Source organism: Colias croceus, chromosome 22, assembly GCF_905220415.1.
Source record: "Colias croceus chromosome 22, ilColCroc2.1".
NCBI classification, from domain to species: domain Eukaryota; kingdom Metazoa; phylum Arthropoda; class Insecta; order Lepidoptera; family Pieridae; genus Colias; species Colias croceus.
Window position 1 is genome coordinate 4,270,903 of NC_059558.1, and position 21,995 is coordinate 4,292,897.

At 33.8% G+C, this 21,995-nt stretch overlaps 1 protein-coding gene across 1 annotated transcript in view; it reads left to right on the plus strand.

The window, feature by feature from the left end:
- Nucleotides 1-21,995, plus strand: part of LOC123701865 (KH domain-containing, RNA-binding, signal transduction-associated protein 2-like) — a 66,204-nt gene that overhangs the window by 25,091 nt on the left and 19,118 nt on the right. Inside the window, exon 2 of the mRNA XM_045649448.1 lies at nucleotides 3,694-3,862. Coding sequence (XP_045505404.1) covers nucleotides 3,751-3,862 — 112 coding nt within the window. The 5' untranslated portion in view covers nucleotides 3,694-3,750. The remainder of the gene's footprint in view (nucleotides 1-3,693; nucleotides 3,863-21,995) is intronic.

A 21,995-nucleotide genomic window follows, 5' to 3' on the forward strand; every position in this document is an offset into this window, starting at 1 on the left:
TCATTATAAATCAAATAAATCGCGTTTAAAATCCGTTAAAAAGTCTTTGAGCTTTGTATATTTTGTGACTCATGATAAAGCAATGAAATAGAGTTACGCTAATAACTTTTAAAATATTTTCCCTAAGTACCTATAATGGTGGTATACAAAACTGAAGCAAGTCTTCAAAGACAAAAAAAATTAGTCAAAATATGATATTCAAAATTATATAGAGTGTAATAAATACTTATATTAACTCTATCTTATTCAATAAGATGAACAATTGACGTAATCGATACTTATATTGTTGAAAATAATAATATAGGTATATCTACAATTAACAATAATTCCTAAATAATAATTAGTCACAAAAAGACCATTTGCATAAAGAAAACCATCAATCAACATAACTGATTATGAAATTCAAAACCACGTAAACTTTTTCAAACATTTGCGACAGGCAACTTCATTAATAATCTTGATAGTGAAATATAGATTGAAATTGATAGCTTAGTACCATAGTATAAGGAGAACAAGTAGGTTATCTTCGAACAAAGGTACATCGCGCCGTTTGAATGTACGCGGAGCGCTTGGCCACGCCCCCCCGTCATGTACGTACGCAAGCTTGACGCACGCACACAACGCCGCTCGGTTCCTTCTCATGGACCGTTCTCATGATGACCGCACCATTGCTGTGACCCGTCGCGGTCGGTGTTTGTTTATACAATTATTTAAAATATCAACGTGGCAAGTGTCCCTGCGCTTCGCGAGTGTAGGAACCGTGCGCTCCTAAACAACGGGAGTTAGCCTACTTGTTATCTTTATACTATGTTATTACATAGATTTTCCATTACCACAAAAAGGAGATTAGCTCATTCCTCATTGGATATCGTCTGACAACGATATTAATGAGATTCGCTTTTAAGGAAATTAGTGTTTAAAAACTCGTACTTAATTTAATGGTCTGTGGACTTTGTTGGTCTTTGTTTAATGACTGCAAAAATTGTGCTATTATCAAGGGAATGGATGATTTTTTTTTTTTTTGTTTTGGATGAAGTTAATTATCTTTTGGTATTTAACATGATTAATTTACTATAAAAATGCATTCAATTAAACTTAGAAGTTTGAAGTGTATTGAAATAATATACATTCAAATATATCCATCTGTAAAGGTTAATTGTTTAAAATTAGAAATAGATACAGCAGCATAATTAAACTAATCTCTAATATATATAAATCTCGTGTCACAATGTTTGTCCTCAATGGACTCCTAAACCACTTAACCGATTATAATAAAATTCGCACACCATGTGCAGTTCGATCCAACTTGAGAGATAGGATAGGTTTTATCCCGGAAATCCCTCGGGAACGGGAACTATGCGGGTTTTTCTTTGAAAACGCGGGCGAAGCCGCGGGCGGAAAGCTAGTACTTGTATAATTTAAAAATACTATAGAAGAAGTTCTACTAATTAATCGAACTGCAACTTTATTATACTTTCTTGTAAAATTACATACTTAACGATCTGTCAAAATTGAAAGCTTATTAAAAACGACATCTTCACTTCAAACAACTATTATAACTGAAATAAATAATCGGGAAACGCTAAATATTTGTTACAAAAAACTTTATCTAAATCCCAGAATGTTTTGGAGTTTGGCCAAACGTTGACAGCTCTTAACGTTACCTACTAAGAGCAAGGTATTATGTAAAAAAAAAACCGGCCAAGTGCGAGTCGGACTCGCGCATGAAGGGTTCCGTACTATAAAAGAAAATCATTTATTGTATGGAGGATATTTTTTTTTAATTTTAAGCATTTGCTGTTATAGCGGCAACGGAAATACATCATTTGTGAAAATTTCAGCTTTCTAGTTATCATGGTTTATGATATACCAGCTTGGAGCAGACAGACAGCGGAGGCTTAGTAAAACAATTTTCCCTTTCGGTACGGAACCCTAAAAAGCAAACTTTTACTCGTGTATTTAATGTCTTTTATGACCGCATTTACTCACATCTTTAATCTTTTCTTGTACGTTTTTGTGTTTATGCTGCATTAAATTATGGCGTCGTTTTAACTTAAGATTTTCATCGTCACTAAGATTTATGAAGTCTTCAAGATGTTTAAATGCAGAAATGGAGCGTGTGTGTACCTTTGCATAGATAATATCTACAGACTACAGAGAACGATAGCAATATAGTTCTAACGTAGATATAATATATCCAATATCCATACTAATATTATAAATGCGAAAGTAACTCTGTCTGTCTGTCTGTTACTCAATCACGCCTTAACTACTGAACCAATTTGCATGAAATTTGGTATAGAGATATTTTGATACCCGAGAAAGGACATAGGCTACTTTTTACCCCGGAACATAGGATAGGTTTTATCCCGGAAATCCCATGGGAACGGGAACTGTGCGGGTTTTTCTTTGACTGCGCGGACGATGCCGCGTAGAGAGCTAGTACAGTATACATGGTAAGTAATGATTGCGTAAATGAGTAGGTAATTTTGTTAGTCTAACATACTAACAAAATTTCACTATTAGACACTCCAAGACATCAACGACTATATCTAGATAGATATTTAGGAAAATCATATGTTTCACTTAACATTTAAAAAAGTGAGAATATGTGACGCGAGCTTTTTACGAAAAATGTTTTAGAGGTAAACTTTTAAATTATTCGAATTATTACGAAAAAGTGTTATTTACCTACGATCGTTACCAATTTAAAACAAATTCATAGACATGTCTCGACTCTCGGGTTTATTTAACCATTGATTAATCCAGAGAGTCATTTATTTTCAATTTCTCAATTAATTTATACAAAATTAAACATAAAAGTAATTAAACCCATTCCGCATTTAGATAACTGTGTCTCGACTAAAGTTAAAATAAATATTTTGGCAGTTCCATGCGTAAATAATTACATTTGGCTCTCGTCCAATTTGCTCTGGACAGATTTGTGCGTCCACCTGTCAACTAGTGCCGATGTCAAATGCAGTTTAATTGAGTAACAAATTTTAAACAGGAAAATTATAAAAGGCCTCTATTTGGCCTAAATTATGGCTGTACGTAGTACAATCTGTCAACTGTGTTATGGCTCTTCTTATTTCTTTGTATAAGCTACTCGTTTATATGTGAATGAACATGACGTTAATCTCTAAAGTACCTAGGACATAATATTTCATTTTCATGGAATGCTGTTTTAGGGCGTATACAGAAAGAAAGCTGGAAACTTATAAGCGCTTACCGGTTCTTGTCAGCGATGGTAACCCGCGCAGGAAAATATATGAACACGCGCCGATAAGCGCTGAACGCCATATTATAAAATTAAAAATTTGTCTTAGTCTGCTTCAACATGCTTCCTTTGTGTTGAACGAACCAGCGCTGTCAAGCGCCGGTAAGCGCTTATAAGTCTCCAAATTTCTTTCTGAATACGACCTTACTGTATAATACAGATAACATAATACTATACTACTGATTGTATTGCCCGACGCGACGAGTGTTGTTATACGTTTAATGTGTGTTAGTTCTCCTTAAACGTATGGTCTGAATATTGCTTTTTGAAACTAAATTAAAGCTAGAAATAGACGCAATTAACATAACATGAAGACATTCTATTCAAAGCTATAAACGACTAAGAATTTCGAAGCATCAACTTGTTTAATTTCGGTATTTCATTAAAATGTACGCCAATTATTATTGTTACAGGTCCACAATAAGTGAGAGTGATAGTGCAGTGATGAGAGTGTAGTGTTGTACTTAGCAATGGAGGCGACAACTCTGCCCCTGGAGGCGGACGACGAGGGCAGGCCGCAGCAGGCCTCGTCCACCGGCAGCGGCTCTTCGTCTGGCGTTGGCTACTATGGGCACAAGAATGGTGAGCTTTGTTTGTGTTACACGTGTAGTGTAGTGTTGCAATGGAGGCGAAAACTCTGCCCCTGAAGGCGGACGACGAGGGCTGGCCGCAGCAGGCCTCGTCCACCGGCAGCGGCTCTTCGTCTGGCGCTGGCTACAATGGGCACAAGAATGGTGAACTTTGTTTGTGTTACACGTGTAGTGTTGCAATGGACGCGACAACTCTGCCTCTGGAGGCGACGACGAGGGCAGGCCGCAGCAGGCCGCGTCCACCGGCAGCGGCTCTTCGTCTGGCGATGGCTATTATGGGCACAAAAATGGTGAGCTTTGTTTGTGTTACACGTCCTACATGTAATGTAGTGTTGCAATGGACGCGCCTACTCTGCCCCTGGAGGCGGACGACGAGGGCAGGCCGCAGCAGGCCGTAAAGCTTAGCTAAATTGTAAAGCAATCTATATCCATCAAGTTTTTCCTACTGAATAAATAATAACGTTTTTAAAACATAACCATATTTTATTTATTTATTTATTTATTTATGACACTTTACTATGCTAGTTATACAAATAACATAAAACTAAAACTTATAGCTAAACTAGCACAGAGGGCGGCCTTATCACTAAAGAGTGATCTCTTTACCTTTAAGAGTGACCATAATAATTAGAGCATATTTAGAAACACAATATAACATTCAAGAACACAAAACAAGCTTACAACATACTCCAATATTCTTTCATTGAAATATATTTAGAAGTAAAAGCTCCTATAGATATGTAAAACTGAACAGAATAATCCCAGGTGCGTTTTATCGCGTCTCGGAACATTACCTTCTTTGTTCTGATTAGATAAATGGCGGCATTCAATGTCCGTGTCGTTTTCAGAAGCAATCTTTAGCGTTATCAGGAATCGATTATAAAATTATGTGATTGGAATTGAATTGAAATAATTATTCCCTAGGGGTCTTTCCTTTGTGGGCAATTAGCAATTACGTACCATCTAAATGTATTTTTAATAGATTGGAACTTGCTGTTTGATATATCTTTATTCCTTAATTACTTTTTTCCTTAATTTTCTCATGTCTTATTATTCTCGCATACCTATTCATAAATGTTTCGTTTATTTATAATGTACCTAAACGAACGACTTACGTTCGTTTTAGTTACCTACTGTTTTATTTCATAAAGTATTTTGTATCTATAGAGAGCTGTTACAACCATAACATACAATAATAATAAGCTTATTACCGTAAAACATACGTTACCGCCAAACTTAATCTCCTTGAAGAGCGTAATGACTTTCCCGCTGTGAGCGTGGCATAATGTCCGTCTACAAATGGGACTATTTAATCATTTGCTCGCTCATACCACATCTATACTAATATTATAAAGCTGAAGAATTTGTTTGTTTGTTTGAACGCGCTGATCTCAGGAACTGGACCGATTTTAGATAGCCCTTTGATCGAGGAAGGTTATATTATTATAATATCATTACGCTAAGACCAACAGGAACGGAGCCATGCGGGTGAAATCGCGAAGCGCAGCTAGTATAGTATAATACTATACTAGTAGGTACGCATACATTCTCTTGTAAATACGTTGGAACAAAACTAACACACCTCAGCCAATCTTAGTTCAGAAACGAAACAAAGCTTCGAAACCAACTGAATGACAGGCGCAATCGGAAATTAAAACGCAAAATTTGTAGGCACAAGTTGGACGAAGCTACAAATAGATTGTGGTTTCGTGGTGCACAAGAGAGCACGTAGTTTTAGTAACTATATGGAGTTGTTAATACCACTGATATTGCATATTATTCTCTATATAATATATTTATTCGCTTTGTCAATTTATTGAAAGTTATTGCTAAAAATGGATAATTTTGATAAAAGATGTGATTTACTTTCGTTAACGGAAGTCTAAATAGACAACCCAGATACAAAGAAAATCCCCGAACATAATATGTTTTATGTATAGCCCACTAAATACTCTTAAGCCTCTTCTCATCATTATGGTTATTACTACAATAGTTGTTTCAGAAAAACTTATTCACGAAACGTTGTAAATAACTCATAAATATTTTATGTACAACGATCAAACGATCTCTGTTAATCGTGCCTGAGCTTGACACATCTTAAACAGATTAATGTTGCTTACTATAATAATTATAGAATATAGATTATAGTGCAACTAATTGTTTCCCTTGATTATTAATTAGGATCAAATTGCACTAATGATACCTCTCTGAAGCCTGAGTCTTTGCAAGTATCTATCAAGAGCTGTTAAAACCAGGAAAAGTATTTAATGCTACATAAGCCGTGTAAAGTACGAAATAAACATCTAATTCTAATATTCAGTTTTGACACAAATTAGAGTTGTTTTGTGATTTGTTGGTGCATACTATGACACTGTAACATCACAACAATACATTATTGTGTACATATTTTGGTAAGCTATGCTACAACATGTATTTGAGCAGTATAGACTCTATTTTCATGTATGTAATGACTATTCTTCCACATCTGCAGTTAACAATCAGTGAAGCTAGTGCAATCTCAAAACCAATCACAAATGTACACACATTTATTGTTTCTTTTATAAATGTATCGCTTTTACTGAGCAACATAGGCTAGGTTTTATTCCGGAAATACCACGGGAACGGGAACTATGCGGGTTATTCTTTGAAAACGCGGGCGAGGCCGCAGGCGGAAAGCTAGTTTTAAAATATAAAGGTGGTAATAGACAGAAGCCTTCTCTCTAGAGTCTATCCCATAGCCATTTATAAATTTTTATGCCTATTGACTTGCGAAATATGGAAAGCGTGTTGTTATAAATGGCAAAATAATTTTTGTCTTCGATTTATTTTATCTAATCTTGTCACGGCATCACGTGTGAACGGCTGAACCGATTTCGATAATTCTTTTTTTTATGTTTGTGAAAGTCCAAGGATGGTTCTTATATAGGGAAAGCGTAAATATGTAGCACGGGCGAAGCCGGGGCGTACCGCTAGCATACATTAAATACTTCTTTTTTTGTATGGTTTAGTATAATTATTTATACATATTATATTCAAAATACTCTGTCAATTATCAATAATCACGATTACAATTTTAATTCTTAGTGTTATAGAAGTAATAAATCTTTACACAGCGTTAAATTTATTTACATAAATACAGATTGATTTGATTTTGAGTTTAACGAGCAATATATATGTCACAGGGAAATGAGGTCATCAGATATTTCACGGAATCCCTAGAGATAACGAAATCACGGAAGACGTTGCAAGTCTTGTTTATGTCTTTTTACCTACAATGCTCAGTTAAATGACAAAATGCAAAGGGAACTATATTTTCTATCACCAAAATTTATATTTGTCATCAAGTTGTATCACCTAATAAATAGATCTATCACCACGAAATATTTCCGTTCTCAGATAAACAAAAATTGTTCCCAGGTATGAATTATCAAATTAATGTTAATATATGTGTAAAATAAGAGATCGATAACCAATAAAATTATATTGCATTACATGAATATAAACTTCGTTCTTATAATAACAGTTTTGTTACCTAAATAATAGCTCTGTGCTCAGAATGGTAGATCTGTCACCAAATAAATTGATTATCGATCCCTGACTGCGACTCCTTTTTATTTGATATTTTGTCACCAATACAGTAGTAACATTTTATTTCGTTCAGATAATAAATTAATAGTATTCGTTATCAATTTAATACATCAATTTATAATTTTAATGAAAAAATGATCAAAGGGGCGGAGACAAATTGGCGCACTTTAAAAATTGACATGTGCAAACATATTATCGAATTAGCCATACGCTTAAAGCTGGCCAACCCCCCACCAGAAGCAAAAAATGTGCTTATCGGCCAGAAAAGAAAAAGGGGGCGCCCTTCGAAATCCAAACCAGCGCTGATTATTCAGTGATTATTGTTTTTTAACAATAAATATTGATTATTTTAACTTTAATTAAGTGTTTTATCTACAATTATGCCAGCTATTAAACCAGAGCTGATTATTCAGTGGTTATTATTTTTAAGAATAATTATTGATTATTTTAACTTTTAGTAACATAATATGATTTATTGGTGATCTCTTTAAATTAGTTTGCTTAAATGCTTATTAGGACACACCTTTATAATACATACAAAAACATTTGTTTGGTACTAGACCTTATATCTCAGGATTTTAGGTGATTTATTGTGGAACTGATTTTGCATTGTTTGGTGATTTCATTTTGGTGACAGATCTACTATTTTGAGGACAAACCCTATTATTTAGGAAACACAAAACTAATTAAATTGGTGATAGCTTAAATGATACCCAAATGCAAATGCAAGCACATTGTAGTAAAAGACGTAATAAAAAACAATAATTATTCGATATCGTCCGTCATTTCGTGATTCTGAGAGATTTGACGAAATCTTAAAACTCTTTTATTCAGCGAAATTATAAGTATATCTCAATAGCTTCTCATTAAAAGCCATTTCTATACTATAAACATATTCAAAAACATCAACACGAAGTAATAATATGTTTAAATGGATACACTAATAAAGTAGGATTGAAAGCTTCCCATTGACACATTGACCCTTAGGAATCTGATTAAAAGGTTTTGTGAATCACTAGAGGAAGTACAATTTGTGAGGGTATGTTAATGTAGCCCTTATGGCTTTGCCAGATAGAACGCGTTCTTAGCGCGCGTCAAGGCGCTAGCCTGACGCGCTATGATGCCGAGTTGTGTTGTACTACGCGATGACATATCGTCAAACAGAGCGACGACGCTCTAAGGCGCATTTATAAGTAAAATATTGTGTTCCGCCAATAAATACTAATGTATAAGTATTTATTGAACGTTTAACTAGCATACTGATGGATCTCAATATTTTTACTTACCAATGGATATTCTTGACGTCTATCAATAAAAACTGAACTGATGAATCACACTTAATACTTATCATGTAACAAGCTCCGCGCGCAAATTTATGAATTTTATTACTATAGTGTATTACATAATATTATATTATGTATAGTGTAGTACCTACAATATATTGAGGCGTCATAGCACGGCGTCGAGTTATCGCTTTGACACGTGCTAAGATCGCGTTCTATGTAACAAAGCCCTTAGATAAAAGGTCAACGTATATTGAATTCAGCTTACGCCTTACGAATGGACGAATTTAATTAATTTTAAGGTGATAATTAATGTTTGATTATTGTTACATTTGGTATCATTTAGGTATATATTACGAATGGGGATGTTTTTGTAGGGTTGCTTCCATTAGTTGCTTTTCCAATTCCATTCCATACTGTTTACAATACTATTAGGTTATTGTTTTGTTTTAATTTTTCAGGATACGAGTAATTGATTAAATACCTATAGAGTTTTCAATGAAAACACGGATTACTGTTTCACAGTTTTTTTTATATTATAACTAGCCGCGCCCCTCGGTTTCACCCGCATGGCTCCGCTCCTGTTGGTCTTAGCGTGATGTTATACAGCCAATAAGCCTTGTTCGGTAAATGGGCTATCTAACACCGAAAGAATTTTCCAAATCGGACAAGTAGTTTCTGAGATTAGCGCGTTTAAACAAACAAACAAACTCTTCAGCTTTATAATATTAGTATAGATTTTTTTACCTCTGAATTAATATAAGTCATAAAAATCTTTGTTGAATTTATATTTTTTGGTTTTTATGGCATTCAAATGCTTTATAAATATAAATTTATAAAGAAATAGAAAAAATTCGATCACGAGGCGGGACTCGAACCCGCATCCTTCGCGCCATTCCGGGGCGGATGCCTAACCAACTCAGCCACTCGTGACCCGCCCGAGTAATCGAATTTATTCTATCCTTTCAGTTTTATGTGTCTTAAGGGACACACCGCGCGCCATCTATTGAGATGATTTAACAACCATCTCAACCAATATGAAGCACTTTTCAGTGAATACAATATTGTAACGATGGAACACGACCTTTTCTTGAATTTATATTTTTTGGTTTTTATGGCATTCAAATGCTTTATAAATATAAATTTATAAAGAAATAGAAAAAATTCGATCACGAGGCGGGACTCGAACCCGCATCCTTCGCGCCATTCCGGGGCGGATGCCTAACCAACTCAGCCACTCGTGACCCGCCCGAGTAATCGAATTTATTCTATCCTTTCAGTTTTATGTGTCTTAAGGGACACACCGCGCGCCATCTATTGAGATGATTTAACAACCATCTCAACCAATATGAAGCACTTTTCAGTGAATACAATATTGTAACGATGGAACACGACCTTTTCTTGAATTTATATTTTTTGGTTTTTATGGCATTCAAATGCTTTATAAATATAAATTTATAAAGAAATAGAAAAAATTCGATCACGAGGCGGGACTCGAACCCGCATCCTTCGCGCCATTCCGGGGCGGATGCCTAACCAACTCAGCCACTCGTGACCCGCCCGAGTAATCGAATTTATTCTATCCTTTCAGTTTTATGTGTCTTAAGGGACAGACACAGACAGAAGTGAAAGGATAGAATAAATTCGATTACTCGGGCGGGTCACGAGTGGCTGAGTTGGTTAGGCATCCGCCCCGGAATGGCGCGAAGGATGCGGGTTCGAGTCCCGCCTCGTGATCGAATTTTTTCTATTTCTTTATAAATTTATATAAAATCTTTGTTATTCATTTATTAACATAATTGATACATTATTATTTTAATAGGGCATTGATGGACAGTCTGTGCTGACTCTTTTAAATTTACAATCCTTTGAAAGTGCCACAGCATTTTTAATCTATAACTCTTAGACAAGTTTCGGAAAGTTCTTCTTAAGAATCTGTATAGTAACATTTTTACATCAAACCACATTTGGTTTTGAATTTACTTTGATGTTTAGAAAATACAAAGCAGTTCTAACATTTCATTTCCATATTAAAAACCAGAATTAGCAACTTATGTTTTTCATTAATTACTATCTTTCCATCCACGACTTCATTTGTCACGTCACTTACCTACCATGAATATTATCTAATATTCACACGTCAATTACAGAAGCAGAATTATTAATTAATTATTTTATAGCCAAATCATTCTCTAGCTCTTAAATCTATAATAAAAAATTGTAATCGGTTCAGTAGTATTTGCGTGAAAGAGTAACAAACACACACATACACATCCTCAAAAACTTTCACATTTATAATATTAGTAGGATTAGTAGGATAGATGTTGTTCGATTCTCAGATTTACCTGATACACACACAAAATTTCATGAGAATCCATCGTGCTGTTTCAGAAGAGTATGATAATTCACATTTACACGAGAATTTTATATACAGGGTGTCCCACTATTGGTATACTAAGCGCGAAGGGACTTGTAGTTTTGCATACACTGATCACGTAAAAAATACTTAAACAACAAAATTACGCCAAAAATTTTTTGCTTAATTTTTCCTTAAAATCCATGTTTTCGTCTCTAGCTTCGCGCAGCCGGTATATACCGCTTCGCTAATGTGAGCATATTGTCTATGAAAACATAATCTTAAACGATTAACGATAGCTCACGTACGGGTGGCAAATTTGAGCGGATTGCTTGTTAGGGGTGTACACATAGAGTTTTAAGAATTCATCTATTTGTCAAAAGAATTCGTCTGGAATTTTATAAGTATTTTTTACGTACTCAGCGTATGCAAAACTATAACCTCCTTGGAGCTTAGTATACCGTTGCTGGGACACCCTGTATATCAAGAAAAACTTAAGATAAGGTTTTTCTCAATAAAACAACGTTCAACTGAGTCTAATTTCATTTCGCATGTACAGTATCCAGTAAATATGATTACCGACAAATGAACCAACACACGGAATTAGTTCCTGTAGCAATTTACATAAAGCCACCCTGCTGCATAATCTGCGCATTGAATGTGTCAGTTCGTTCTGAAATTCACGGGAAATTCGCGTTTTGTTGAGTACATTGCGTGCTATGTTGAAAGAATTATTTAGAACTCTATAGGAGCAAAGCTTTGTATACACTGTATTAATAGAATGTGACGCATTAGGGCTATTATATTACATTAAAAAGTTATTTGTGACTTGCTGCAATAGTTTAAATAATCTGTGAACCTATGTGAATGAATAGGTAGGAATTTTTAGCAAGGCAATTTTGCTTAAATTTATTTAGTCATCTTTTTATTCTTTTAGCAATAAAAACTTTAAAATGTCATCTGAACCATGCTTTAAGATACATTTATTCCACAATATGGACACGAATAAATTAACCCATATTTAGATATTTTAACCAAACCAACAACAACATCAAAGTCGAAACTAAAAATACAACGTTAAAACATTCGATTGACTAGAAAATTCCATCTATATTTATGCATTGTTTGTCCAACTTCTACAAAGGCCTTCAAACAACAGGTAAGTACTATAAAAACAATTTTATTTTTGCACTTCGCCCGCGTTTTCAAAGAAAAACCTTCATAGTTCCCGTTCCCGTGGGATTTCCGGGATAAAACCTATCCTATGTGTTAATCCAAGTTACCCTCTATATGTGTATTTCATTGTAATCGGTTTAGTAGTATTTGCGTGAAAGAGTAACAAACACACACATCCTCACAAACTTTCGCATTAATAATATTAGTAGGATAGGATAAAATAATAGAAGTAGCTGTTGAGAAAATCGTCCTCCAAGTATTATTGTATACTATGCTTCATTCGATGGGTATACAATATTTGGATGCTATTTAGTGCAAACTTAGATCAATATCACAGAATACTTAAAAGTAGCCAACAAAATCTAATATTATCTATACATAAATTAGTTAAGAATATGGAACTTTAAGCGTTGGAATAGAGTGGAGCTTTCGACGATATTAATGTAGGTAATTCTTTTTTCCTTTTTACTAAAATAACGAATTATTCAATCGTGTTCAACTGTGTGTGAAAATTTTAAAACACACCACCAACAGTACAATAAAATAAAATTCACTTAAAATATTCGCTTAATACTTTTACTTTTAACAAATCAAAATTCCGCCACAAACCTCAAAAACAAAATGTCCTCAAATAAAATACGAAATTCCGTAAGGTTCCTGATAATATTTGCTTACCACATTCCCTTTGTCCCCAGATGGTCAAGCCTTATTAATGACATTTATTATGAAGCTTCGTGTTTTCCTAAAAAGGTTCAGGTAAATGGCGTGTGAATGAAAAACATTCCTCTATTATGTTCTAATGAATGGCTCTTTATTTGTATAGGATCTTGAGTTTTCCTTGAAAAGTTGGAAATAAACTGCTTAAAATGTAATATGTATTCCGTATTTCAATTTAAACATTTACCCATTAAATGCATTTATACATAACTAGCTTACCGCCCGCGGTTTCACACGCTTTGTCTAAAACCTAATAATTAATTATATACAGTTAAAACCTTCCTCTTGAATCACTCTATCTATTAAAAAAAACCGCATCAAAATCCATTGCTTAGTTTTAAAGATTTAAACATACAAAGGGACATAGGGACAGAGAAAGAGACTTTGTTCTATACTATATAGTAATATTTATATGGTTCTTTTAAAATTTAATAATTCAACTTATAGAAACAAATACAATTTTTCGAGTAACGATCTCAATCTGAAAGCTGATAATTTTTTAATAGCCCGTTAAAAGAATTGATCATTGAAGTTCAAAATATGCTCTGCATTGAATTATCGAAAAAGTATTGCATGATGAAAAATATTCTTAATGTCTTCGCATGCTGACCGGTTGGCTTGGTTGGTAGTGGCCTTCTTGCCAAGCCAGAGGTCGTGGGTTCGATTCCCACCAGGGGAAAATATTAGTGTGATGAACATAGTTGTTTGCTCTGTGTCTGGGTGTTGATTATCCATACTAATATTATAAATGCGAAAGTAACTCTGTCTGTCTGTCTGTCTGTTACTCAATCACGCTTAAATTACTGAACCAATTTGCATGAAATTTGGTATGGAGATATTTTGATACCCGAGAAAGGACATAGGCTACCTTTTATTGTGAAATATGAACCACGGGCGAAGCCGGGGCGGACCACTAGTCTATATATAAGTATTTATTTTATAAATAAGTAAGTATGTTTATCAGCCATCTGGTTTCCATAACACAAGCGAAAGCTTAGTTTGGGATCAGATCGTGCCGTGTGTGAAAATTGTCCTGAAAAATATAAAGGGCAGATCTTCATTTATATGAAAGTTCAGAAATCCCGCTTAATCCTACGCCTTTCCATACGTATTCCTTTTTAATTCCACAAAGTTGGGCACTTCCAAAACTTTCAAGAAATAACGGAACTCTCGGAGAAACTTAAAAAACATCCTGTTATGAAATTTTCCATTTCAAGACTTGTGCACTAGTGTTGGAACAACGCCAGGGCTGCCAAGTGAGCGATAAATTGGAACAACCCTTGAATATTAACGGCACGTTGTGAAAAAGTATTTAATAACTGCTTCGTAAGGCATGCATAGAAATGCGTATGCAATATCCTTCATCAAAGACTTTGGTTGCTAAGATACGCGTATAGCTTGGTTCTCATTAGGATAAACGTTCTAATCTATACAATCTATACTAATATTATAAAGAGGAAAGGTTTATATGTATGTATGGTTTTCACGCATAAACTATCTACTGAACAGATTATAATGAAATTTAGCACACATATAGAGGGTAACTTGGATTAACACATAGGATAGGTTTTATCCCGGAAATCCCACGGGAACGGGATCTATGCGGGTTTTCCTTTGAAAACGCGGGCGAAGACGCGGGCGAAAAGCTAGTTTATCACTTTTAAAGTAGGTATATATGTACTTAATTTCTTATTAATACTCAAAAGAATCTGTAAAATCAGAGCTGACGTTAACATAATATAATCAACTTTCAATAGACTTCTAATTCCGAGCACACCCACGCATTCCAAACTCTAAAGTCTAAAGCATACAGAGAGTTGTTTTATTCATATAATTAAGGGATGTTTTGTTTGATTTACTTCTACACGTGGCTTGGTTTCATTACTTATTTTCTAAAAAGTCACAAATAATCCCAGTAATTCCTCGTATTCTATATTTACCACGTTCAATGAAATTAAAATCAAATATTTTTGTATTAAAACATTAAAGAGTTTTGTATTGTAATGTTATATTATTATTAATCACTACATAGTATAAAACAAAGTCGCTTTTTCTGTCCCTATGTCCCTTTGTATGCTTAAATCCTTAATACTACGCAACGGATTTTGATGCGGTTTTTTTAATAGATAGAGTAATTCAAGAGGAAGGTTTTAGTATATAATTTATTAGGTTTTAGACAAAGCGGGCGAAGCCGCGGGCGGTAAACTAGTAAACAGTGGAATCTTTTCGCCTACTGAAAAGTTAGGTCTTTCATTTACATATGAATGGGCAGGTTAGACTTATTCAGTTCCCGTACGTATTCATCCTAATATACTAATATCAGCGTTTTCTTATTAATATATTCATTTCAATATACGTGAGGAGTTAAGAACGCCAGGGGAATAATTTAAGAATGAAGTATTGGGTTCTTACCCTTTTTGTAGGCTGAATACATTTGAAATTTATCTCGAGTCTTGCCTTTGTGAGGTCGGATGCGGGTTAGGCATTAGGATATGTCTAGACTTGTTATGTTAGAATAGATTCAATATGTATGTATGTTGAATTTCTAAATGTGAGCGTGTGGGTGAGGTGGAGTTAATAGTCCTACCCCTCTGCAGCAGTTTGGAATGTGTCAAAAAAGGTTAAATATGCAGTAACTTCTCTTTTTATATTTAAACAAGGTTCATTTATTTGATTTCATTTTTCAATATTGACCCTTTTTTGAAACATCCGATTTAATAACAATAATAGAATTTTACTCGTGTATAATTTGTATTACAATTTCTGAACTTGTCGAAACTACAAGATAACTTGTGAAATTGGCTTGTGAAACATGGGTATTTACATCTGTATGTTCTGAGTATTCAGACAAGTTAAGGTAAATGTTATTATGTTTATCGCACCATAATTGAAATAAATAATATGTATTCAAAATAATATAAAGAATATTAATATGTATAATTACATTACTGAATATTATCTTCTATAATATAAAAATGAATTGCAAAATGTGTTGGTAAGCGCATAACTCGAGAACAACTGAACCGATTCCGTTAATTCTTTTTTTATTACATTTCTTGAAGTACGAGGATGGTTCTTATGGAGAGAAAAGTAAAAATGTACCACGGGCGAAGCCGGGGCGGACCGCTAGTATTTACATAAAATTGGCTATTATTTTATTTAATACTTAATTAAATAAAAACGACGTGTGGCACTCGGGGACTGCCGCGGTAAAGCTATTGCATGCTATGCCTTCAAGCCACACCTCCGCCCGTCGGTGTGGGGAGCGTTTTTTCGTTACAGAATTTCTCGATTCGGTCCCCGCGCTCAAGGCCCGCGATAGAAGCTATGCAAAAGCTTAAAAAAGCTCGTTAAAAAAAGACACGTCATATTGTACAAAACGTTTATTAATTACACCATAATGAAGTGATATTTCAATAGGTATAAACATTAATCATACAAAAAAGTTGCCACCATTATACACAACATTAAACGCCAAAGAAAATACCATACTCAACCAGCTTTTATAGAATCACTAATAAGCACAAAGGAAAGACTGCATCTTGCTTTTTATCAGCCATTACTGCAATACATTGTACCAGAAGGTCGTGACAGCAATTTGTCGAGTCGCTTGTTACTATTGTTTTGTAAACAGTGGACTGGCACTTGGCTTACAAAAACGCCAGGGAACTGACTTCCTCGACAAATCGGTTTGTTAAGAATATAATAGGATCGTCTGTTTGTTGGCTTTATTGTTAACTATTGTATGCTGTGAGCATTATAAATAAAGATTGCACTAAGAACTTAAGAAGAAATTCTTCATTGGAAATTATAGAGGACTTTTCATGTTGCTATTCAACTGCCAAGTTCCTTCGTATATTACGACTTATAAAAACGCCAGGAAGTAAAGTATTGTTATTAAAAAAAAAACATTACCTAAATATTAAATCTTATAACTAGCTGTCCAACAGACGCTGTTGTGTCTTATTTTCTCGATTTTCCATGGAATTTTTACGCATCTTTTCTCCTAAAAAAGAGCCTTCCTTGACAAACTAAAAAAAAGCCGTATTGGTCAAGCCATTCTCGAGGTCTACGCTTAGCCAACACATTTGGGAATTACATTTTATTCTGTAGGTGTTGATAATTGATTTATCAAGGTTGATAACATTGGGGCTATCAAATAGATTATTATTCTATTACATACTAGCTTTTCGCCCGCGTCTTCGCCCGCGTTTTCAAATGAAAACCTGATAGTTCCCGTTCCCGTGGGATTTCCGGGATAAAACCTATCCTATGTGTTAATCCAAGTTACCCTCTATATGTGTGCTAAATTTCATTATAATCGGTTCAGTAGTTTATGCGTGAAAATCATACATACATACATACAAACCTTCCCTCTTTATAATATTAGTATAGAAGTATAGATAAATATGGATCATTGGCGCTCTTTTGTCAACAATATTAAATTAGATGTGAGGGCTTACTGATGCATCATACACGTGTTATTTCTATTGAATTTATCGAGTAAATTAATACATTGTTGACAATATTGATGTTTATTCAACTGTTAAATAGGAACATAAATAATGTTGTCTAAATTGATATATTATGTTAAATTAGTATGTTTATTACCTATTTCTTAAGATAATAAACTAGATTTGGAATAAGTCGGGAAGTATGTTAAGGACACCAACAGCTCATATTTTACTCTCAACGCGCCTAAAGAAGTTTCACTTTTCAAAAAATTCCTTAGTACCTATCTATACTATAAAATTATAAAGCTGAAGAGTTTGTTTGTTTGAACGCGCTAATCTCAGGAACTACTAGTCCGATTTGAAAAATGCTTTCGGTGTTAGATAGCCCATTCATCGAGGAAGGCTATATATCATCACGCTAAGACCAACAGGAGCGGAGCCGCGCGGGTGAAACCGCGGAGCACAGCTAGTGTAAAATAAAATTAGGAATCGGGAAACAATATCTGTATTGTTTACCGGTTATGATCGATTTTAAAAATAATTGTTTCTTCTCACACCATAGAAACCTAGATACAATGTAGCATAATTATTATTAGCAAAATTTTGTGACAGTTTTCCTAATTCCTCTGCTGTTAGTCCTTATAATACTTGAGCCAACATCCCTGCAACTAATTGTCATTTATGGCTTGTATGTGTTTCAAACGAGTGTGACTTGATAGTAACTTACAGCTTCCCGCAATCTTTATCAAGATAACGAGACATGGGATGTCTGTTATATATATTTATACTACCTGGATATCACGGCTAGGCTTGCGTGGTACTTGGTTAAAAATATGCCATGTGAAGGCAATATAATATAAATAATCTTTCTAGGTAATGACCAAATTTCATACAGATCAAACCAGCTTTTTGCGTAAATGAATAATAAACTATGAAAACTTATACGTTTATGATATTAGTAAGATAAATGTAGTGATTCCTGTATTTATTATTGTCCATTGATGTTTTCTTATAACATTTTGTCAACTTATAACATTAACACGTCGTAAATTAAAAGGTCTCGAAAAGCCAATTTTCCAAATAAAGTTAAATTATTCCTAAACGAACCTATTAGCCATTGACATTGCTCCGGTCATCTCAGAAATGAGCTAAAACGAACAGACAAACTAGCAGCATTTTTAATACAGGTGATATTTCCGAAATACGATACCTTACATTTTGTTATCATTAAGTTAATAGGTACACTATAGTATCGAATATGTGAAGCCATTAAAAACAGACTACCCTTATTCACAAAAAAGCTCCACTTCCATCAAAATTGAAATCAATTCAAAGAATCAAACACGAAGATACATAAATTGTGTCACAAAATAACCTATTTTTAACCGACTTCAAAAAAAAGGAGGAGGTTATCAATTCGGCCGGTATATTTTTTTTATGTATGTACACCGATTACTCCGAGGTTTCTGAACCGATTTAGGTGATTCTTTTTTTGTTCGATGCGGGATGGTGTCGAATTGGTCCCATAAAAATTTTATTCGGATAGGCCCAGTAGTTTTTATTTTTGTCTGTAGGTATTTGTAAATTTTGCAAGTGTAAGTTTGAAGTCGGTTGTTTTTAACGCAGTTATCACTTGTACACTAACGTTACGGACGTTAAATTGATAGTGAAAAAAATCCGAGCTACGTTACATGCATGGAATAAATTTCCAACAATGTGTATAAAGCTTTAACAAAACTCTTCAATTCTGGTCCTTTATAAAAGATAGTGAATAAAAGGGACCTTTAGATAACGCCTTTGTAAAACGGTCCGCTCTTGACGCACACTCCGTAAGAAAATTGCTTTTACACTATAAAATAATATTCCAGTCCTTATGTATGTACTCAATGTATCTTCTTGTTACTCCTAATTGCACTATTCCTCTTCGAAGCAGTTAATTTATTTCCTCATATTAATTATATTAGAATGTATGGTACTAACTTTAAGCTGACGTTTTTATTGTTAGCGTAATCAATATTATTTTGTTTAATTTGTTGATTTCCTTAATATAACATATAAGTATAATAATAGGAAAGAAGACGGCCATAATATTTAGGTATGAGAAGAGTATAATTTAGTTATTTTTAAATTAATCGTAAATTACATAAATAATTGTAATAATAAATAAATAAAATAAAATAAATACTTCTGCTAAATTTCTCCCTTATTTCAATTATGAAATTTCATAATCACCACACTGTAAAATACAAAAGGACATAAAGTACTTAATTAATATATAAGTCCGTAATTAGTACAGTTCAAAATATTTAATTAATATGTTCGCAATTAGAAGGTATATATTAATCTAAGATACCATTTTATCGCGCTAGCATTGTACAATTTGTTATATCCCTTTGCGTCTATACATCCATTTAATTTCAGTTAAAAGCTCTAATTACAGAGCCTCACAGCCCGTACTATTTAACTTGACGCATTTACCAATTCTTACACACGAATAAAATAACTAAAACTACAAACGCATGCACTAGCGCATACACTTCATAAATACAATTGCGATGAAACATTTTTTTCGCTATCCAATCTTCACGCTACAACGCGTTAGAAATAAAAAGTGCAACTGCGATTTTAAAATGTGACTCCGGTTTTATTTTAAAGCCTGCTGGGAGATCAGCTTTGTGCAAATATCTATTCGCTAGGATCTATTTGCTAGTCTGTTTTGGGGTTCTGTTGTCGTGTGACAGGATTAGCTCGGGAATTTTGCCTCGAAAACAACAACAGGTTTATAGAACCTACATACATGTTATAATATGTAACTTATATTTAGTAAGATAGGGTAATTAATGTGTGGATATCTTATTCTTTAATGGGTGGAGTCAAAAGATTGTAATGAACTGTTTTATTAATAAGAAATAATTTATAATCATATACTTTTACTTTAACATAACTACTTACTACTATTACTTTAACTTCATAAGTTAAAGTAATTTAATTATTATATACTTTACCACGTTTGATTTCCTATAAGTACCTATTAATTCGAAATGTCGATGCTCCAAATTTATTACCTACTGGAGCATTTGTTACAAACAAAAATCAGACTTGCCTTTTGGTATATTATATTTTTATATGTCCTAAATTTTAATCAGCTTGCGTTTAACAATAACAAACATCCATTCTCACTCATTGTTTACAATAATAGCATATACAGTAAATCTACAGAACCCGCTAATATTTTCCAACCTTAACTTGACGGCATTAGAATTTGATATTCAAATAGAAGCACCATAAATTGGCAGTACTCTAGGTTCGAGTCCATGAAGATTCGCGTAAATTTGAATACTGAAATCCCAAGTCCCTTAGCCAAGACAGATAAGAGGAAGTTTGTTAGTATTGTCTAAAAGACAGAACCTTGCCCAATGTTTTGTCGGAATCTAGTGTAATGAAACACGGACTTAGAACTGACAATGAAATGATAAGACTGAAGAAGAAGCGTGAGATAGTCATGTCATAGTTTGGAGTTGCTGTTATTACTCATTATCATGTTTCATATAAAAATGATGATCTTTATTTTATATAATTACTAATAGGTACCTAATTTTATTTTAGATTCCTACGAGTTACTTATGTTAGTTTTGTTTAAAAAAGAAAATTATTTCTTATTAGACTTTAGGTTTACAAAAACCCATTAGAAATTGAATATTATACCTACTTGTAGGATATGTCTTTTTAAATTATGATTACTTTTCCTATACTATGCTAAGAAAACCCCTGATATTTAAGAACTCTAAAATACACAGACTTTTTAGATTATATTTTACGTGTTGTAGACATTAAAAGTCACCACTTTTCAATTACTGTATTGTACTTATAGCATTGCTGCCTCTAAAAATCGACAAAGAAAGTCTAACACAACCGTAAAGTCCACAAAAGAAGAATAGTCTCAAAGAATTTAAAGGAAAAGCGTTATCGAGTTTCAGTTACAAATAAGTAATAAATGCTATTGGATAATTTGGAGTAGATCCAACTTCTTGGCGATCAGATTCTCGATACCATCGTTCCATTACACTGAGCTATTTCAATGAATCGTGTGGAAAATTGTAAAACGAATTGTCTTCTGTTTTCTGTAGATATAAGTACAGTTTAATGTAGCGAACTTTTGATATAATTAAAATCAAGTTTGAACGTTTGACGATTCGGAGACAGGGCGAAGAAAAATAAATGTCTCGCAGAAGGCTCACCTACTTATCTGTTAAGAATATAATATTATGAGACTGTTTTAACACATTTTTATAAGTTCAGTTTACTCGCTTTTATTCTACCTTCCTTCGCAGGTTCTATGCGTTCGTAGATGTCAAATGTCATTTATCTTATAGCGAAGTACCCACCATTTATTTTTCTTTACTTACAATTCCGATTGAAACCGGAGTACACGCATAGTGAATTATAATCCACAATGCTTACCATAATTTGGCACGTCTGCTCGTTTGCTTTCGAATCACAGCAAAAAGGTCAACCCGTGCGTTTTATTATAAAAGGTTTAGTTGATGAAAA